At 53.4% G+C, this 18,561-nt stretch overlaps 2 protein-coding genes across 2 annotated transcripts; one reads left to right on the top strand and one right to left on the bottom strand.

Moving 5' to 3' along the window:
• Nucleotides 1-2,327: 2,327 nt before the first annotated feature.
• On the top strand, nucleotides 2,328-5,411 carry ELOVL3 (ELOVL fatty acid elongase 3). The gene is given in 6 exon segments (XM_027113117.1): nucleotides 2,328-2,528; nucleotides 3,474-3,605; nucleotides 4,245-4,291; nucleotides 4,294-4,395; nucleotides 4,654-4,847; nucleotides 4,850-5,411. Coding segments are annotated over 6 exon segments (810 nt in total). The 5' UTR covers nucleotides 2,328-2,427; the 3' UTR covers nucleotides 5,084-5,411.
• A 316-nt stretch (nucleotides 5,412-5,727) lies between these two features.
• On the bottom strand, nucleotides 5,728-17,064 carry PITX3 (paired like homeodomain 3). Its single transcript, XM_027112399.1, has 5 exons — nucleotides 16,884-17,064; nucleotides 15,242-15,361; nucleotides 7,836-7,965; nucleotides 7,460-7,662; nucleotides 5,728-6,917 (listed from the first exon to the last, which is right to left on the bottom strand). Exons 3-5 carry the CDS (start codon nucleotides 7,951-7,953, stop codon nucleotides 6,330-6,332), a joined length of 909 nt encoding a protein of 302 aa, XP_026968200.1. The 5' UTR covers nucleotides 7,954-7,965; nucleotides 15,242-15,361; nucleotides 16,884-17,064; the 3' UTR covers nucleotides 5,728-6,329.
• Between the last annotated feature and the right edge of the window lie 1,497 nt (nucleotides 17,065-18,561).

Genomic DNA, 18,561 nt, shown 5'->3' on the forward strand with positions numbered 1-18,561 from the left:
AACGAAAGAAATGCCATGCTATGAGAGCAATTTATATATAACAGGAGTAGCAGACCAAGTCCAAATGTCAGGGAAGGTTTCCCCTAGGAAATAATTTCTGGAGGTTTTTCTTCTTCTTCCCTTCTTACACACACCCCTCCCTCAAGCCTCACCATTAAACTTCACAGGGAAAGGCAATGTAAAATATCTTTATTTGAGAGAAACCCAGGACTGTGTATACATACCCATATGCATTTGTAAACCTCCCCAAATGATTCACCCTGACATTTCCATGTGTCTAGTCCATAATATCCTTTCATTGATATTATCTGACTTGTATACTGACCCCAACCTTGTGAGGTAGGCAGGCAAGTATGACTATCTACATTTTATTGAAGAATCTGAGTCTCAGAGAAGTTAGGTAATTTGCCTAAAATCGCATGACTAATGGTAGAGCTGACATTTGAATCCAGGTCTTGTAACACCTAGGTGGAATTATTTTTTTTTAAGCTGTTTTGTTTTGTTTTTCTTTTTTCAATTATTAAAGATCCCAACAGGTGGCCACACCTATGTTTTTAATTTTTTAAATTTAATTTAATTTTTTTGGCTGTACTGTGCAGCATGCAGGATCTTACTTCCCCAGCCAGGGATCAAACCTGTGCCCCTTGCATTACGAGCACAGAGTCTTAACCACTGGATTGCCAGGGAAGTCCCTAGCTGGTATTATTCTTGCAATGTTCATTCTTTCATTTGTTCATTGATCCATCAAACATGTGCTGATCACCTTCTGAGTGTCAGGCTATGCGTGAAGCAATCGAGAGCCAGTAAGTTTTTAAGCAGGAGAGCAGCTTGATCCAGTTTACGTTTGAGAACCCTCTTTTGGCTGAGAGGACAGAAAGTGGTGGTTTTCAAAGAATGGTCCGAGACCACATACTGGGTCAGAGGCTCTGGGGTTGGGGCTCAGGAATGCTATGATCAGCCAGGTTTGGGTGTTCTTTTTTGATTCTAATGCAATAGAAAGCACTATATTAGAGAAGGTGGTGATGCAACCAGTTATTGTGACTAAGGTAGTGGCTGTAGTAACCCGGTGAGAAGTGATGAGGAACAGAGACAAAGGGATGCACTTGAGAGTCATTTAGATAGCATGGGCAGGACTTCTCACTCCACCCTCAGCTCAGACAGTAGCTGAGAAGTGGAGCTGGAATTCCTACCTGGGTCCTCTGGCTACAGAGCCTGTGGGCTTTACTGCACAGAGCCATTTATAGCAGCTTTGTGGTTTTAAATATTTTATATTTAATTATCTTAGCATTTGTTTTGCAAATCTCCATCTTATCTCAAACTGCCTTCAAGCCTTGTATTTCTCCCTCACTCTCATAAAGACTAGGAGAGAAATAAATAAGGCCTTAAAAGTTTTAAAATATTTATTTGCTTGGGGCTGGGTATACAGGCAAGGAAAAAGTAGATTTGATTAGATAAGCACAGACTAGGGGTGAACGCAGGACACTGGGAGATGCACTGCATCTCCTCTTCTATAAATCGCAGGAGGTCTCCAGGAAACCTGAAGACAATAATCCCAGAAGCCCAGAGGGTGACCCCATTCCCTCCCCAGGGTTATTACTGGGTGTCAGGCTGGAGCAGTTCAGGAATTCAGGAAACTGTAAAGAAACCACAACAGCCTCAACAAACATCAACTACCTCCACAATAAAACTCATTATAATTCATCTCCCTCCCACCCACAACTACAGACCTGAGGGAGGCAGGTGGGACTACGGGAGGGGCTCTTTGCTGCTCCTTCCCCAGCCTGACCCAGCCTCATCCCAGGCCTGGTTTTCCCAGCGTCTCGGGGAGGTGGGAAACTGACACCCCTATGTCTGGCACCAGAGACTGAGGACACCTCCATTCTCTGTTCACTGCCAGGTAGGTCAGGATTAAAGCAAACTGAAGCCAAAGTTATAGTCGGCAGTGCCAGGGGAAGCCTGGCCTGTCTCGGTAACTAGCAAGGCCACAATGGCTAAGCCAAACAGGTGGGAGTGGAAGTGTTGCCGGGAGAAAAAGATGGGAAGGTGGGCGTGGCGAAGGCCAACTGTAGTGCGAGGCTTCTGGGGGGAGCCTCATCCATTGAATGACCAATCAGAGAGCGGGCTGCGGCCCAGGGGTGGGACAGGGGCGTATCTTGGTCGAGATTGGATAATGGCCGGGCGCAGGGAGGGGGCCGCGAGCCTCCGAGGCCTGCTGCTTGGCAATTCCGCGTTATATACCGCAGTGGCGGCGGTGGTGGAAGCCGGCTGGACTGCAGCGCACGTGCCTGGATCTGACGCTCTTCGGCTTGCCGCGTAGTACCTTGGGTTCTGGGTCTGGTCAGTCCTGCCCCAAGGTTCGCTCCATCCTCGGTCCCCTAACTCTCGTCCGGCTCCCTAAGCACCCGACCTCAGCATCTGCAGAACGAAATGGTCACAGCCATGAATGTCTCAGATGAAGTAGAGCAGATGTTCCAGCCCTACAACTTCGAGCTGTTCCAGGACATAAGGCCCGTTTTGGAGGAGTACTGGTGAGACCTGGAGAAGGGGAAGAGCCGTGTCAGGGGCCCAACTCTGATGATTGCTATTTGGGGGGATTGGCGGAAGAGGGGGAGGGCGATACACAGAATACCCACAGTGATTTTGCTAAAGAGCAAAGGTATCGGGCTCCCCAGTACTGGCTTCACGTACCCGTTGTCCAAGGTGCAGGTAGTGTGGCACCTCAGAGAGGTTAGGTCTGGAAGAAAGGAAGGCAGAAATAAGAGGATGGGGTGAGGAATGTGGGAGGAGACAGAAACCAAGAGGAAAGAGTGTAGTGAGAACTGGTCTCTGAAGAATGGAGTTGATCTGAACTCCTACTCGCACCCACCTTATAGATGACTCTCCATCCTTTGTGGCCGCATGTGTGCGCATGCGTGCATAGTGCTGGTACCCGGGGACAGCCTTCCCTTCACAGTTATCATCTTGTTCCTCAAATGCTCCACCATCCCTGCTGTGGAGAAGGAGACAAAATCTAGATACTCTTCCAAAATTTCCTCGGGCTTTGCCCAAGAGCTCCTCAGAGGTGTTTGTGGGTTGACTTTGTGCTCCAATTTGTCATGACCCAACCAGGCAGAAGCTGTTGCCACATTCTTCTTACACCACAGTCCTGGGTTGCTTCTAGGCATGGGTCAGCAGCTGTCACCTGCTCCCAACCCCATTGAGAGAGCAGTAATCAAAGAAACCTTGGACATAGCCCCTGCCCTGTGCTAGGTACTTTGTATATATTAACACTGTCAGGAAAGGAGTGGTATTCCCCTCTTACAAAATAGGGGGAATACTAATGCTCAGAAAACTAAGTAGTTTTTCCAGTGTCACACAGCTAGTAAATGGCAGAAGTAGGACTCCAACCCAGAGCACTCACCTGGGGATATGAGTGGGCATTCCTCTAACCAGCACCTACCCATAAGCCCATCCCTCTCCCTTCTGCCTGCCAGGGCAACCTCATTCACCATAGCTCTGATCTACCTGCTGCTCATCTTTGTGGGGCAGAACTACATGAAGGCACAGAAGGGCTTCAACCTGCAGGGACCGCTCATCCTTTGGTCATTCTGCCTTGCAATCTTCAGGTAAGACCCCCCCACACAACCCATCTTATAGACCCTAGACCCACATTCTATCCCTAAAAACTTTCTAGAAACCTCAATTGTATCAACTCCCCAAGTTTTGCCCCCTAACTCTCTTCCTGTCCCATTCTCTCAGCTCTAACTCTCTCCTCAGGTTCCACCCTCCTCCCATATTCCCCTGTTTTCCTTCTCCAGTCCCCGAACTAGCTGTCTCTGCTCTCTCTCACAAGTCCTCTTGTGCTCATGGAGTCTTGGTACTTCCAACATTTTCCCCAGCCTCTAATACTCTCTGCATCTAATACCCTATCCCAAGACCTCCCAATAACTTCCCCAGCCCCTTCTTCCCATATTCCGCCCCCCCAAACTCCTTCGATCACCCCCCATCCTGCCACCCATCTCCTCCCATCCCATGAGCCCTATTCCCTAATTCAACTTTCAGTCCCAACCGCCAGCACTCCCTGGTCCTTCCCTAGCCTTCATGTCTTCTAGATTACTGGTTGGCTCTACCAGGTTGGCCACAGGATCTCAGAAGCTGTGACCCATCCCCTGTGGAGTGGGGGGAGGTGGTGGAATTTGACCAGGTGAAGCGTGGATTGATGCCTGGGAATGACCCTTATACCCTTTTCCTCTGTCCCATTTCAGTATCCTTGGGGCAGTGAGGACATGGGGCTATACGGGGACTGTGCTACTTAGGGGAGCCTAAAGAAAACTGTATGCTTCTTCATCTTCACCGATAATCCCATAATCAAATTCTGATCCTGCCTCTTTGTTCTCAGCAAGATCACTGAACTTGGTGAGTGGCAAGGCTTCGTCTCTCTGGTGTCCAGTCAACTGCACCCCTCCCCCGGGCCCCCCCGCCTTACCCATCACATGGAAAGTCCCTTCCCCACCCCTGGGTCCTAACAACACCTCTCACCCAAGCCCCTCCTTAGATTCTCTGCCACAAAAACCCCTCTCCCTGCCCTGACAATTCCCCATATGCCCCCACGTCCAGTGCAGAGGGTGGTCCCAACACTGGGTGGTATGCCAGCTATGACTCCCCATCTCCCAGGAGACACAGCCTTCATCATCCTGTATAAATGGCCACTCATCTTTGTGCACTGGTACCACCACAGCACAGAGCTAGTGTACAAGAGCTTTGGATACAAGAACAAGGTGGCTGCAGGCGGCTGGTTCATGACCATGAACTACGGTGTACATGCCATCATGTACAACTACTATACTCTGAAGGCTGCCAAAGTAAAGCCCCCCCCAGGTGGTTTCCCATGCTCGTCACCAGCCTGCAAATCCTGCAGATGTTTATGGGAGCTACTGTCGGTATCCTGACTTACATCTGGAGACAGGAACAGGGATGCCATACAACAAAGGAACACCTCTTCTGGTCCTTCATCTTGTATACAACCTATTTCCTCCTCTTTGTCCAGTTCTTCCACCAAAACTATATAATTACCAAGGTCAAGGCCAAGACCAAGAGCCAGTGAAGGGTTGGAGAAAAGAAGGAGCCCCAAGCTCTCTCCTCCCCAGGGCATTGAGGGGCTGAGCTTAGGTTTGGGAAAATAATTAGGATGCCTTTTCTGCATGGTTTCCCCACGGGATGTGTACCCCAAGGTGGCAGGAGGTTATGACAGTCAAGAAGTGTCACCCCTGGGGTGGGGGTGTGATCTAGTACTTTGCTGTTTCTGTTTTTAATGTGAAGGCCAAACAGTCCCTGGGATGGAGTGGGACTGAAGAGGCTCCCCAGAGCTGAGTGATCTATATTTCCAGAAATCTTTCTTCTTCTTGCTCTATTTTTTAAATTAAAGATTTCAACAAGGTTTTTGGGGTTTGGGGATTTTGAGGATGAAGGGGACTGCTGTGATGGAGGAGGGCTGCTGGCAGTGGGTGAGAAGCTTAAGAGGGTGTGGTGTGTGGAAGGATGAGTCACACACAGACACTCAATAAGAATAGTAGGCCTGGTAGGCACTTAATAAATGTCTGTTACAGACCAGAAGTTTATTGCTGTTAGAGGCCCAGGCCCCTCATAGGAACAGTGAGAAACAGCTGCAGAAAGGTGGAGTAACTTTTTCTAAAGTCATAGGCTTCCTAAGCTGCAGAATTGACATCTTTAAGTAAGCATTCAAGATCAGACCTTCCAGTTATCCTCCATGAGACCACGAGGTGGCGCTGCAGTACCAGCTTTGTCCAAGCCATACACACCTACACACGCACGCACGCATGCGTGCGCCGCTCAGCTCCAGGAATCCCCAGGCTTCCCCGTCTTGGTGATGGTGGCCTGGGGAGGACTGAAGCCCTAGAAGCCAGGACCCCTATCTGTTTCCTGTACACCCAGCTCTCCTTTAGACATGGGAAAGGATAAGGGGAGAAGGCTCAACCGCAACTCTGAATCATCAGGCCTTTGACAGTCCGCGCACGTTTATTTCATTTATCTTTGAAAACCGGGGAAGGGGAGTCTGGAGAAGGCGGGGTGGACCAAGGGTGAGTTGGCCCCCCGGGGAACTGGTCCCTGTTCCTGGCCTCAGTTCCAGGGGCGCGGACTAAGGGCCCAGTCCACCCCTCAGGCCTGGGAGGGGGAAGGCTCTCTCCTGAGCCGGCCGCCTCCCCAAGCCCGACTGCCCCAGCACCCCTCTCAGACCCCGGGGCGGGGGCAAGCCAGGCAAGACGACCCCAGTCCGTAGAGGCCGTAAATTATCGCCCCCGCCCTCAGGGATGATCGACGGGCGGGGCCATTCACACAGGCCGTTCCACTGCGTACTGGCACGGACTGAGGTTGGCGGCCGGGGGCGGCCCGGGCACGGCGGGGTAGCTGAAAGTGGCGTGCTGTTTGGCCTTGAGCCTCAGGCTGGCCAGACTCGAGTTACACGGGTCCCGATATACGTAGGGGGAGGAGGCGGCTGCTGCTGCGGCTGCGGCGGCCGAGGCGTAAGGGCAGGATACTGCCCCGGAGGACACTGCGGCCGGAGCCAGCCCGGGGGGCCCCCCACCTAGGCCCTGCAGGGCCCCGGGCCCTGGCACAGTGCCCGGAGCAGTCGCGGCCGAGGGGACCATGGAGGCGGCGATGGAGCTGGGTGGCGAGAAGACAGGCTGTGAAGCCAGAGGCCCCACGTTGACCGAGTTGAAGGCGAACGGGAAGGTCTTGGCTGAGAGCGGCGGGCCCAGCGCCTTGGGTGGCCAATTGCCGTACGAGTAGCCGGGGTACACCTCCTCGTAGGGCGGCACCAGCCCCCCGAGCGGCGCCGCGAAGCCGCCCTTGCACAGCTCCGCCTGCTGACTGCGCTCGCGCTTTCGCCACTTGGCGCGCCGGTTCTTGAACCACACCTGTGGGCGTGGGAGAAAGGCTGTCAGGGCCCGGCCCTCGCAGTTGTTTGGTGGGTGGGTCGCCCAGGCAGGGGACCAAGCGGGGTCCGGGGCCGGGCGGAGCATAAGCGAGAGGAGGTGGTGGAGCATAACCACCCCAGAAACGGGAATGGGGTGGTGGAGCAGCCGGTCGGGGTGAGGGAAGAGCTCACGGAGTCAGCGGGCTGAGAAAGAAACAGTCTGCCGCAGAACTGAGTCGGGGGCGACAGGGCTGCGGGGGTGGGCAGCAGGATCGGGTCTAGGAGAGGTGAAGAGGGGAACCAGAGACAGTGCCAGGGGAGAGGGAGCGCGCCGTCTGGAGTGAAAGGATGCAGGAAGAGCAGAGATTGGAGGCTGGCGGAAAGAAGGCCGTGCGGGCAGGGGCCGGGGCCGGGGGACGTCGGGTGTTGGGTCCGAGGATGGGGCAGGCAGGGCAGAACTACAGGATGCTGGTTCCGAAGCTACTTGCGGAGCGGCCCGGGATGGAGTGAGGGTGGCGGCTCTGGGGGTGGGGGGCGGCGTACCCGCACGCGGGCCTCGGTGAGGTTGGTCCACACGGCGATCTCTTCCCGCGTACTCATGTCGGGGTAGCGGTTCCTCTGGAAGGTCGCCTCCAGCTCCTGCAGCTGCTGGCTGGTGAAGTGCGTGCGCTGCCGCCTCTGCTTCTTCTTCAGCGAGCTGTCTTCGGGGGAGCCGCCGGGCAGCGAAACCGAGGCCTTCTCCGAGTCTGGGGGCCGGGGTGGGGTCGGTCACAGCGCGTTCTTGCCTGTGCGGATTCCCGGGCTCGGGGACTTCCTCGGCGGGGCCCCTCACTCCCCCCTGGGCTTGCACTCCCGGGTCCCACCCTCGTTAGGGATGGAGCTGTTATTTCCCCCACCCCCCAGAAGGTGGCGCGCTCACCGCTGTGCTCTTGGCCCTTGCAGCCGTGTTCCGGGATTGGGGGGTGGGGGGTGCCCGCATCTGACAGCGAGAGGGCGGGGCTCCGGGCCTCTGCCTCGCTGAGCAGGCCGAACTCCATGGGGGGAGGACTCTGGAGGGAAGCGAAGACACAGACCTGGTTAATGGGAAGAAAATCTCCAGGTTATCCGGTTCCCAGTAGTGTTTCCCCACTAGTTCTCTGCCCCTTTTCTCTGCCACCGACATAAAGCTACCCCTGTGTAGGGTGCCCTAGGATAGAATGGTGAAACAGCAGCCTAAGGCGGGGAGAGGTGTATACTCAAGAGATTTTATACACAGTTATACACACTAGACTTTGATTTCTTCAGTGTTGGGCACCTAGAACCCTGCCTGGTGCACTGTTGGTGTTCAACAGATATTTATTGAATTAATGAAAACCACACTGTTGCACACCACATACCATACACCACATACTCAAAAATTAAATTCCCTCTCACACGAGTGCCCAATATCCCCTTAAACTCAAACATGCCTCTCAGCCAGTCACACCTGAGACGCAGTCTGAACCTGTGTTATTCACTCTCCAGTGGGACAGATTTGATTTTGAACCAGGCCTGATATGTCTCCCATAAGGAGAATCACTGCTATCATTTATGAGTACTTACTATGTGTCTTCACCTCATTATCTCTCCCCTCACAAGAATGCATCAATATTAGGTATGATCACCCTTTTTCAGGTGAGGAAACTGAGACTTGAAGTAATGATTAAGGTTAAAGAGCTTGTAAGCAGTGGAGCTGGGATCTAAACCAGGTCTGGGAGATTCCTAAACTGCTTCTCTTGGTTTGCTTTTTCAGACTGTGTTCTTTGGGGCCCTCCTCACAAACCCCCTCAGGGACTGGAACTTAGGGCTAACCTCAGGGACAGAGATCTAGCCTGATCTTACTCGGGTCTACTTCAACTAGGGCAGCCCTGCTTTTGTCTGTTTTGTTTATGCTTTCTGGAGAGATTTCATTTGAAGAAAGTCTTCCATGATCAAAAACAAGTTTGAAAATCACTCTCTGCTTCTATACCTGCCCAGACACACACTGCACCCTACCAGTCACCACTGTCACGCACAGCTTCTTGCTGGCCCACCCCAGGCTGTGGATGTGGGCTTCTTAAAACCCCCTTCCTACCCTTACTCCCTATGCCAAACCTTACCTGACATTGCCCAGGAGCCTGCCTGGGTCCCCCTCCAAGTCTCCCCTGCAGGGTCCCCTTTCCTTCTGGCTCTCCCAGGCCCCCTCTGGTGGGGGGAAGGGAAAAGGGCACTAGTGGGGCTCAAGACTCCAGATGCCTCTTGGTCAGAGGAGAACCAAAGGAGGCTGGGGACAGAGAAACAGGGATGAAAAGCTGGGTAGGAGGGGTCCATCTGCCTCCCCATTAACAGGGACTTAATGCAGGCTGTGCAAGGTGGCATTAATGTGGAGGATTAGCCTAGATTGAGACGTGTGTCACTTGGCTGCTCTGAATTTATTAGGAGCCTTTCTCAGGGAGGCGCAGATGGGCAGCGGCCTGTATTTGCACATGGTAATGCCCCCTTCAACAAGCTCAGAGATGACAGCTGTCCCCCCACCTCTCCACCTCTCAAGCTAGATTGGGGATGGGTCAGAGGTCAAGGCAGGAGGTTGAGAAACAGTCCCTGTTCTTTCCACAGGCAGAGAGGACTAGACCTTGGACCCTCTCCTAGGGTTGGAGAAGCAGGGCTGAATGGAACCCCGGGAAGGAAGGAGAGAAGTCAGGCCAGGGGTGGGGCTGCTCTGCTTCCCTCCCCTTCCAGATATGAGGACTGGAGCCAGAGGCTTAGGGCTGGCCCAATGATGCTCCAATAGAAGGGAGAGGCCATTGGGAGGGACCTGGAGCAGCCTTGACTAGTAGCTCTTCCCAAGTAGCTGGGGAGGCTTAGAACTGAGAGCTGGAAAAAGGGGTGCTCTGAAGTCTCTTCATACCTAAGATGCCCTCAAAATTGCAAACCATGCCTCTGACCTCTCCAGAGGCCCACAGGAGCAAGGCAGAGCTGGGAAAATAGGGACAGTTGGGTTTCCCTGTAGGGAAAGCTGAATCCCACCATTGCCGTTCATCCTTCCAGTCTGCTTTGCCTCCAGACTTCCCATTTTCCAAACTCCCGTTCCCCCTGCATTCCATACCTGTGTCTTGGTTTCACCCTTTATTTCAGCAGAGGGAGGCAGGGTGAGGAGAGATAAGGGCCAGAATAAAAGACGAGGCTGAGAAAGCAGAGTTCAGGCTGTGTGTTCCCAGAGACAGACAGACACACATGCAGACACACACGGGCCCCCACTCAGACAAAATAAGCACCAGGACTTGGAGCTAGAGGCCTACAAACACACACTCTCCCACACGCGCTCCCACATTCAGGCAGACGGACACACCGTCACACAGTCTCCTCTCTCTGTGACAGGGACAGCTGCCTCGGCTGTTTTGGAGCTAGCCATTATCCTCCCCCTTCCCCTTCCTGGCCCCTTTGAACCGCAGCTCTCAGTCCCAGGAACTAATGACTCTGTGGGGGAGGAGGAAGCCAAAGGAGCCACGGGAGGGAGTGGTCTACACTCAGTGGCTGCTGGAGAGAGACTGTTTGGCTGAGTGGGGAGAAGGTATGAGAATGCTGGAAAAAGAGGATTGGGTAGCAGTGGGGGGCAGAAACTGACGAGGCCCCTCCTGGGAAAGTAATCTGGTATACCCCAAAGAAACTAGGATTGGAGTCAAAAGATCTGGGTTCACGTCCTGGCTCCCCAACTTACTAGCTCTATGTCCTTGGCAAATTACCTATCTAGGCATATTTTTTCATCTGTAAAAGTGAGATTATGATCCCTTCCCTATCTACCTTCAGTATTGTTACAAGGTTAAAATAAAACATAACATTTAAAAATGGGTAGGGGGCTTCCCTGGTGGTGCAGTGGTTAAGAATCCACCTGCCAATGCAGGGGACACGGGTTCGAACCCTAGTCCGGGAAGATCCCACGTGCCGGGGAGCAATTAAGCCCGTGCGCCACAACTACGGAGGCCATGTGCCACAACTACTGAAGCCTGTGCGCCTCGAGCCCGTGCTCCGCAACAAGACAAGCCACCACAATGAGAAGCCCGTGCGCCGCAGTGAAGACCCAATACAGCCATAAATAAATAAATAAATAAAGTTATTTTAAAAAATGGGTAGGGGTCAAACTCTATCCAAGTCGTTGTTCTTGTTGTTGTTTTCCCCCTCATTCATTGAAATGTTGTTTGTTTGGCACCTTCTGTGAGCTGGGCGTTGAGTAAGGCACTCAGGATAGAGTGGTAAATAAGATCTCATTCTTGTCTCTGCCATTGCTTGAGTGGTTCACCTCCCTAGATCCTGTGTCTCCCAGTGAAGAGTTGCTCTGAATACAGGGAAGCATGCTGCACTTTAGAGAGGATGCAAGTGTGTGTTGTGAGCACTCTGTCCTAAACATAAAGGAGGGTCCAGGCAATAAGGAAACAGCCAAATGGGCAGAGTAGCCCAAGCTGGGAGCCACTTTGGGCACCAGTGACTGGTGGTAGAGGAAAAAATAAAGGCTTCAGGCTTTTGGCTGGGTTAGTCATAGCAGAAAGAGGGGGTGTGGCTGAGAAGGGCCCTGCCTGTGGAGCTGAAAAAGCAGGAACACTAATAGCAGGCAGGCAGCAGAGAGAGCGGGTGGGGGCAGAGGCCTCTAGCAGACTCGTGTCCGGTGGGCTAGTCAGGCAGAGGCTGGGGGCGCCAAGCTGTTGTCTGAGCTGGAGACAGGCTGGCTGAGGATTAAGCTCCCCCAAACTGCTGGAGGTCGGGAAGCTGGGGAGTTGGGACTGCGGCCAGGGACTTCGCCTCACTCAGTGGACAGGGACAGGCAGTAGGTCTGGAAGCCACACGTTTGGTTGATGCTGGTAGGAAATACCAGAAAGGTCCAAAGAGAGTCAAGAGATAACAGTGGTGCTGAGTCCAGCTCTTGGGGGGGCCTCCTGCCCCACCCCAGCCTTTGCAACACACCCTGCAGGGGGTGCATGGCCCAGGCCCCACTGGTGTCAGGGTGGCAATCCCAGCCCTAGGGAGAATAGAAGGCCTGCAGGTGACCTCTGACTCTGAAGTACAGCATGGAATTACAGGAAGCTGTCATGGACTGCAGCAAGAACAAAATATCCAAGATAATTAAGGAGGAGATCCGAGAATGTCACAGACCAGCGAGGCCATAGTGGGGAGGCCATGGTTTCCAAGGGACACAACTCATGGCAAGAAGGCAACTGCCATGTGCGCCCACTTTTGTCCTGAAGCCAAAGGGGTAGGCCAGGGTCACAGCCAAAGAGCCCCCAAGTAGTTGCAATAATAATACCCAAGGCAGGAGGCACACCCTGGAACTGAAATGCGAGAAAACCTTTTCTTGCATGGGCTGAATGAAAAAGAAGATAAGAGGGGATGGAGTTGTGATGCTGTGGCTCAGCTCAGCAAGCAGCAAATTGGCAAACAGGTGTAAACCAGGGCCCTAAACTAGGACAGAACCATCCTATAAACCTAAAACTAAAGTGAGGCCCTTAAGTGCACACAGCCTCATGTTCATTAGGGATGCCGGGCACCCACACTGTCTGGTCTGCTGAGCTGCAGTCAGCAAATGAGGGCAAATGAAGACAGCTGTAGACAAGGCTCACCGCTCACAGCCAAGAGGAAACCCTAAGACTCGGGTAGAGGCAGCAATGATTTGATGCACTTAATTTATCAAAGGGTAAATCAGGGATCAGAGAAATGGGCCTCTACACCCTTTTCCCCCTTTCCCTTCTTCTTTCCTTCAACAAGCATTAGGTGCTAAGACAGATACCCAAGAATGGTAAGGCACAGACCCTAACTTCTAGGAGCCTACAGTCTAGGGAGGCAAACAGAGCACAGGATGGAATGGTGGTCTGCATGGGCCTGATTCTCAGATCGTGGAAGATCAGAAAGACGGTAGTGCATGTAAGGTGGTATCAAGTTTTGGGGCTCAGAGGACGTAGCACCTGGCTCATCTGGAAATTAGGGAGGCAGAGAAGGGGGCAGAGGCTTCTAAATAACAGAGCAGTAGGTTCAGAGGGTAGCAGGGAATCAGTGTGGGCAATGCGAGATCATCAGAGAATAATGGTCAGGCTGAGAGGGTGTCCAATGAGGGGCAAGAGGTGGGGGTCCAGGCTTGATACAGTGTAGGCTAGAGCAACTCCAGCTTTTCCACCAACACAACCCTAAGACTAAGTAAGAGAGAAGATAGTACAGGACACTAGGGGCACAACCTGAAACAGCGGCTGCCAGTATGAAATTTCTTTGAGATCTTCAGCCTTATGTTAAAAATCAAAGCAAATTTTGCATTCCATTCCATACTTATGTTTGTTTTAATATAAAAAAAGTGTTTTCTATCCAAGAGACATCTTCAAGTGACATCACCACACCAGGAAGATGGGGTTGGCTTAGCCTGCAGTGTCATGCCACTCCCACTCCTATACTGCCCTCTCCCACCTCACCCCCCACTGAGAAGCATTGCTCCCAGCAGTGGGAGTCACTGGAGGCTTGTAGGTGAGGGAGTGACATCAAAGCAATGTCTTTGGGATCTTTATTTGGCAGTGGTGAGCAGAATGGATTGGGCAGGGGAGAGGTAAGAAAAGGGAAACTATGAGAGGTGAAAAGAAGGCCCCAGGGAAGCAGGAGGAGTGGAGAGAGTTCTGAAAGCAGCTTTCTCACCCCACTGCCTTTTCTTTTCTTTCCCTATCACTCTTATCATGAGTCCCTGTCAGTGACTAGGGACTAGACACTCTAGACACTCTAGATAGTCCCAAAGTTCAGGACCTAGTGGATCCTTCAGGTTAGCTGCCATCTCCCTCCCTCACACTCTAGGAAGCATCATTTAGAGTAAATGGAGAAGAAAAGATTTGGGTGTTGTCTTTCTCTTGTGCTCATCCCCAACTCAGCTCCAGCTTGCCTCCTCTGCCCTCCCTTCCTGGACCTGGGTTCCGGGTCCATATTCACATCCTTGAGCAGGAGGCAGGCAGGGATCAGATCAGGATATTTGGTCTGGTAGAGGATCTAAGCATTTGGGGAGCTCCCTGGAACTCTTCTTGGGGAGGGATAGTGGCTGGCATCTGAAGCCTAGGATAGGGTGTCTCATCTGTCATTGAGAATCTTCCCATGACTGGATCACGGACGCTAGCAGGCTGATCTAAGGCTTGAGACACCACCCTTCGAAATGAAGATTCTGTGCTTACAGGGGACCTACAGTTTGGGCATAATAATAGCAATAATGTTTCTTATTTCTGTGGTGCTTCTCCATTTGCAAAGGGCTTTCAAATATATGATTTCGTTTAACTCTTAAAACCACTTTGAATGGCAGGAATGACCATCCCTATTGCACCTCTAAGAAGACGAATTTGTTCACGGTTACACAGATTGAAGAGATTCTAATCCAGTTCTCCTAAGACCAGGGACTGAGCTCTTTCCACTCCTCACCCCCTCCGCTCCAGCAACCATTTGTAGCTCTGACATGCATTGATCCTTCCAAGCCCTTAAGGATTCCTTTTCTACTTCCTGCCTCTACCACCTCTCTGGAAAAGAGCTCTGGAAGTTTGCTGCCCACAGTGTGCCAAGGAACATTTTCCTATTCATCCTATGCTTGCATCATTCCAGTTCTAAGAGGCCCCCTCATCTCTGGTTTCAGGATTTGGGGAGCAAACAAATCTGCTTATCTAGGCCTTTCCTTATTTTGTGAATTTCCATCCTATCTCACTTTCCAAAGGCCTAAACCTTCAAGTTTGCTCTCTCCAGCAGCCTCTGGCTCCCCCTTCTGCCACCATTCTCTGACCCTTCTCTAGGTCCATGACATTCTCCCTAAGAGCCAGTGACCAGGCATGCACTCAGCTAAATGGCTTTATGCAGGGGCAGGAGGTCTGCCTTTTGTTTCTAGTCATCTTTATTATAATGCCATTGCTTTTTGGCCTTTTTGGCAAAAGTAGAACTCAGGGCTACAGTCTTCAGGTAATGCCTTCCCTATTCCTTTCCTGACTCAGCCTTTCATTTCACCCATAATTTCAGTGGTTTTCAAAGACAATGGGAGCACAAGCCCCTTGAAAAGGGTATCAGAATGTGATGGGGGTAACTGGGATATGACTCTATATTTATCAAAAAGGGGAGAGGGACAAAAGAGTTTGGAAAACAATGTTCTAGCTGGTGATAAGTGAATTTAAAAGTAAGGAGTGGAGGTGGGAGTGTGGGGAGGACGTATTATATGTCATTCATGGTTGGAGGGTAAGAAAGGTTGAAACCCACTTGTTTAGATTACTCATTGCTAAACATATTACCCTGCACTTGTCCCCATGAAACTCAGTCGCCAAATGGGCTGTTTTGCTTACTTACATAGACTGGGAGAGTTCTCTCTACTCTGTTCCCTTCAGCTTAACTGGGCTCTGGTTAAAGAGTTGGAGTCAGGATGGGCGGTCATTGTACGGGTCCAAAGAAATCAGGGCCCTCTCCCAGCTGTAGGAAAAGCAAACAGGGTAGTTGGGTAGGGCTGAGACATCCTTCCCAACCAGAGATGGAGGGCAATAAAGTCCCGTGTTGGATCCCAGTGTCTGGATTCTGTGTCTCCTTCCTACCTCCTCTCAGCCACCAGAGTGGTGTGGGGATTGGTGGGACTGAGGAAGCAAAAAGGGAAACAAGACCACAGGGTTTGCTTTGCTAAAGGGCTGCAGTTTTCTCTTTGGGCCTGGGCTCCTGCCCACTGTGGGAAAGGAGACTTTAGCCTGCTGACACCCAGGCAGAGTCTGGGGGGTACCTGGTCAGCTGTATTGGAATTAGGGGTTGACTCTGAGTTTGTGAGGGAACTGAAGCTGTCAGGGGCTTGTGCTAGGCTCTTCTTTGCCCTCTCATTGCCCTTTGTGGTTCATTCCTTCCTTTCCTGGTCTTGGTTCCCACTAGCAGTCCCACCATTGGCTCTCTCTCCACAAATTTGGATTCTGGAAGTCCGGGGTGATGCTCAGATCGCATCTAGTCTGGGTTAGAGAGGGAATGTCTCCCGGGCCACTCCAGCCCGAGGCCAGGCTTCAGCCTTTACTCTCACTCCCTGCTCCATGTCCCGCAGCCCCTAGGAGCAGAGACAAGTTTGAAAAGTGTGAGCTGCGATTCTAGGCAACCCACCACAGCAAACACCACCGTACACGCAGCAGCTGGGCAGGCGCTGCGGGGTAAATGGACATGCCACTCGGCCAGGGACATTCTGTCCACCACTGCCCGACACAGCGCCTGCTCCGGAGAGACCAACCTCGCTGCGCCGGACATTCTGTAAGCCCTGAGCCCCGCGCGCCGCGGACATTCCGTCCAATTCCGTGGCTGCCCCAGGTCGGGACCCATCGGGGCCCTGACACCCCAAGCAGACACACCAGACCCACCGCCTGGTCACTCGGACTACCCAACCTCGGCCTTGCAGCCCACACAGCGGCCATCTGACCCGGTCGCTGTCGGGTTCTCACAACACGGTTCCTATCCCAATTGCAAAGCAGCTGGGAAGAGAGAAGCTTGTGCGACTAACGCACCCCTGCTCCCGGTCCCTGGAGTCTGAGACCCAGCCGAGGGGTGTTGGGCACTGCCAACTGCCGCCTTGCTGGGCGCCCGCCGCCAGCTGGCCCCACTGGCCAGGGCCTCGCCAACCCCTTTGGCTCCTTGGCTGTCGGCCCCGCGCCCCCGGATTCCGGGGCGCTTTCTGGTAATGGTTTCCCGACTCTACTCCCTGCTTCGCGGAGCCCCTGTCCTGACCTCATGTCTCCGACTTCTCTTCGGATCCCTCGAGTCTTCCCCTTCTCTGTCCCCCGAGTCCTGGCGCTAAGTTTCCCTTTTTCTAAGTCCTGGCCCCAGGTCTGCAGTCCCCCCTCCCTGTCTCGACCCGTTCCCCAGGCACCGTTCTCCAGTTCAGCAGCCCTAGGTCCCGTTTTAGGGATCCCGAAGTCCGGCCATGGCCCCTCGGCCCCGTGAGCCCCTGTCCCCCGCATGGTCAAGCACTCACAGTGAGTCCCGCAGCAGGCAGACTCCCGGCAGCGGCGGCGGCGGCCGCAGTCTGGAGGGCAAGCAGGGGCCAGAGGCCGGGCACCCGGCCGGGGTGGGGGCCGCCCCCCTGCGCCCGGGCCGCCGCTCCGCTCCGGCGCTCCCGGACTCGCTGGGAGAGAGTAAGCCTCGCCGCGGACTGCCACCCCCCGCTGGCGCCCATTCACTTTATGGCAGTCCAGGGCGCCCCCAGCCCGCCGCTGCGAGCCTCGCGCGTCGGGCCCCGCCCCCTTCCAGCTGCGCTACCGGGGCTCCACCCTTTCCAGCTGTGAATTTTCTGGCCCCGCCTTCAGGGGGGTGGTCCGGCCGGCGCGCCGCCAGGAACCCCGCCCCCTAGCCAATCGGAGGCGCTCCTCAGCAACTGGACCACGCCCCTCCCACGTGGCTGAAACGGCGCTGCTGAAGAACATTTTGGCGGAACCGAGCGGGCGAGCGTAGAGTGGACCGGGTATCCCCGCGGAACCGGGGCCGGTCGGCGGCGAGGTGGGACCAGGCCGCCACACCGAGCGAACTGGAACGGTGCTGGGGGATAGGACCAGGTGGGAGGGCGCACGGGCCGGGAGAGGCCGTGGGGTTTCAGCGCTCAGACTTCGTTGCCGCTCAAGTTTCGGCGTTTTTCTCCACTTGTCGCTGTCTGTCTCTCTGCCCTTTTGTCTCTGCTCCAATCCTCCCACGTCTCGCCTTTCTTTCCTCTTTTATTTTCTCCGCCACCACTCTGCCCCTGCTGTTTGTCTCACTCCTCCCTCCCCTGCCACTTCGAAAGACTAATTTCTCTTTCTGATCCTCTTTTTCCTTTTTTCCTTGCATTTTTCTCTCTTCCTCTTCTCGGCTGCGCCCCCACCCCCCATCCCCACCCCCACCCCAGCCCTTTTTTCCTCTCCTCCAAGGAAGGTGGCTTCGTGGAGAAAGCAGAGTTTGGAGTGTGACAAACTAAAACAGTATTCTAACCCTGCCACCAGCTGCAACATCACTGAGTGACCTTGGACAAGTAACTTAACTATGACTCCCTTACTCCCCCTCCCCCCGCAAAATTAAAAGAGGTTCTAGCTGGTTCTCAGGGCTTGGGCTGGGCACTCCTCAGAGGCCTGGGCAAGTTCCCTGTCAGTCTGCACTCTTGTCTCACACAAGCTATGTTCTCCCAGCCTTACCAGGGCTACCTGCTCCTTGGTGATACCAAATTCAGTTCTGTGGGCAAGGTGTGGCCTTGGTGCTTGCAGGTTAGGGAGTTGCAAGGGATAGGACAGATGTCCCAAGCAACATGTGGAGTCAGGCTGGGTTTCTAGGGTGTCCCTGAGGGCCCTAAGCCCTATTATATAATATACTCCTAAGGTGAATCTGACCAGTCATGTCTTTGCTTAAAACCCTTCAGTGGCTCCTGTTTGCCCTCAGGATAAAGGCTAAGCTCCCTTGCGTGGCACAGCAGACTTTCGGGACCTGACCCTGTCTTAATCTCCAGTCTCCTAGTGGTTTTCTGCACACCTCTGACAGTAACATATTTCTAACCAGTCTTCATTTTGTCAACTCCTACTCATCCCCCTAAGCTCCACTCAGGCCTCATTCTCTCTGGGAAGCCTTTCCTGAATTCCCACGTTAGCCAGATGTGTAGTCTCTTGCTCCCCCAGCCCTGCTGTGTGTATCTC

This window comes from Aethalodelphis obliquidens, unplaced genomic scaffold (assembly GCF_003676395.1).
Source record: "Aethalodelphis obliquidens isolate GAN/ISIS:26980383/991018 unplaced genomic scaffold, ASM367639v1 scaffold11, whole genome shotgun sequence".
NCBI classification, from domain to species: Eukaryota; Metazoa; Chordata; class Mammalia; order Artiodactyla; family Delphinidae; genus Aethalodelphis; species Aethalodelphis obliquidens.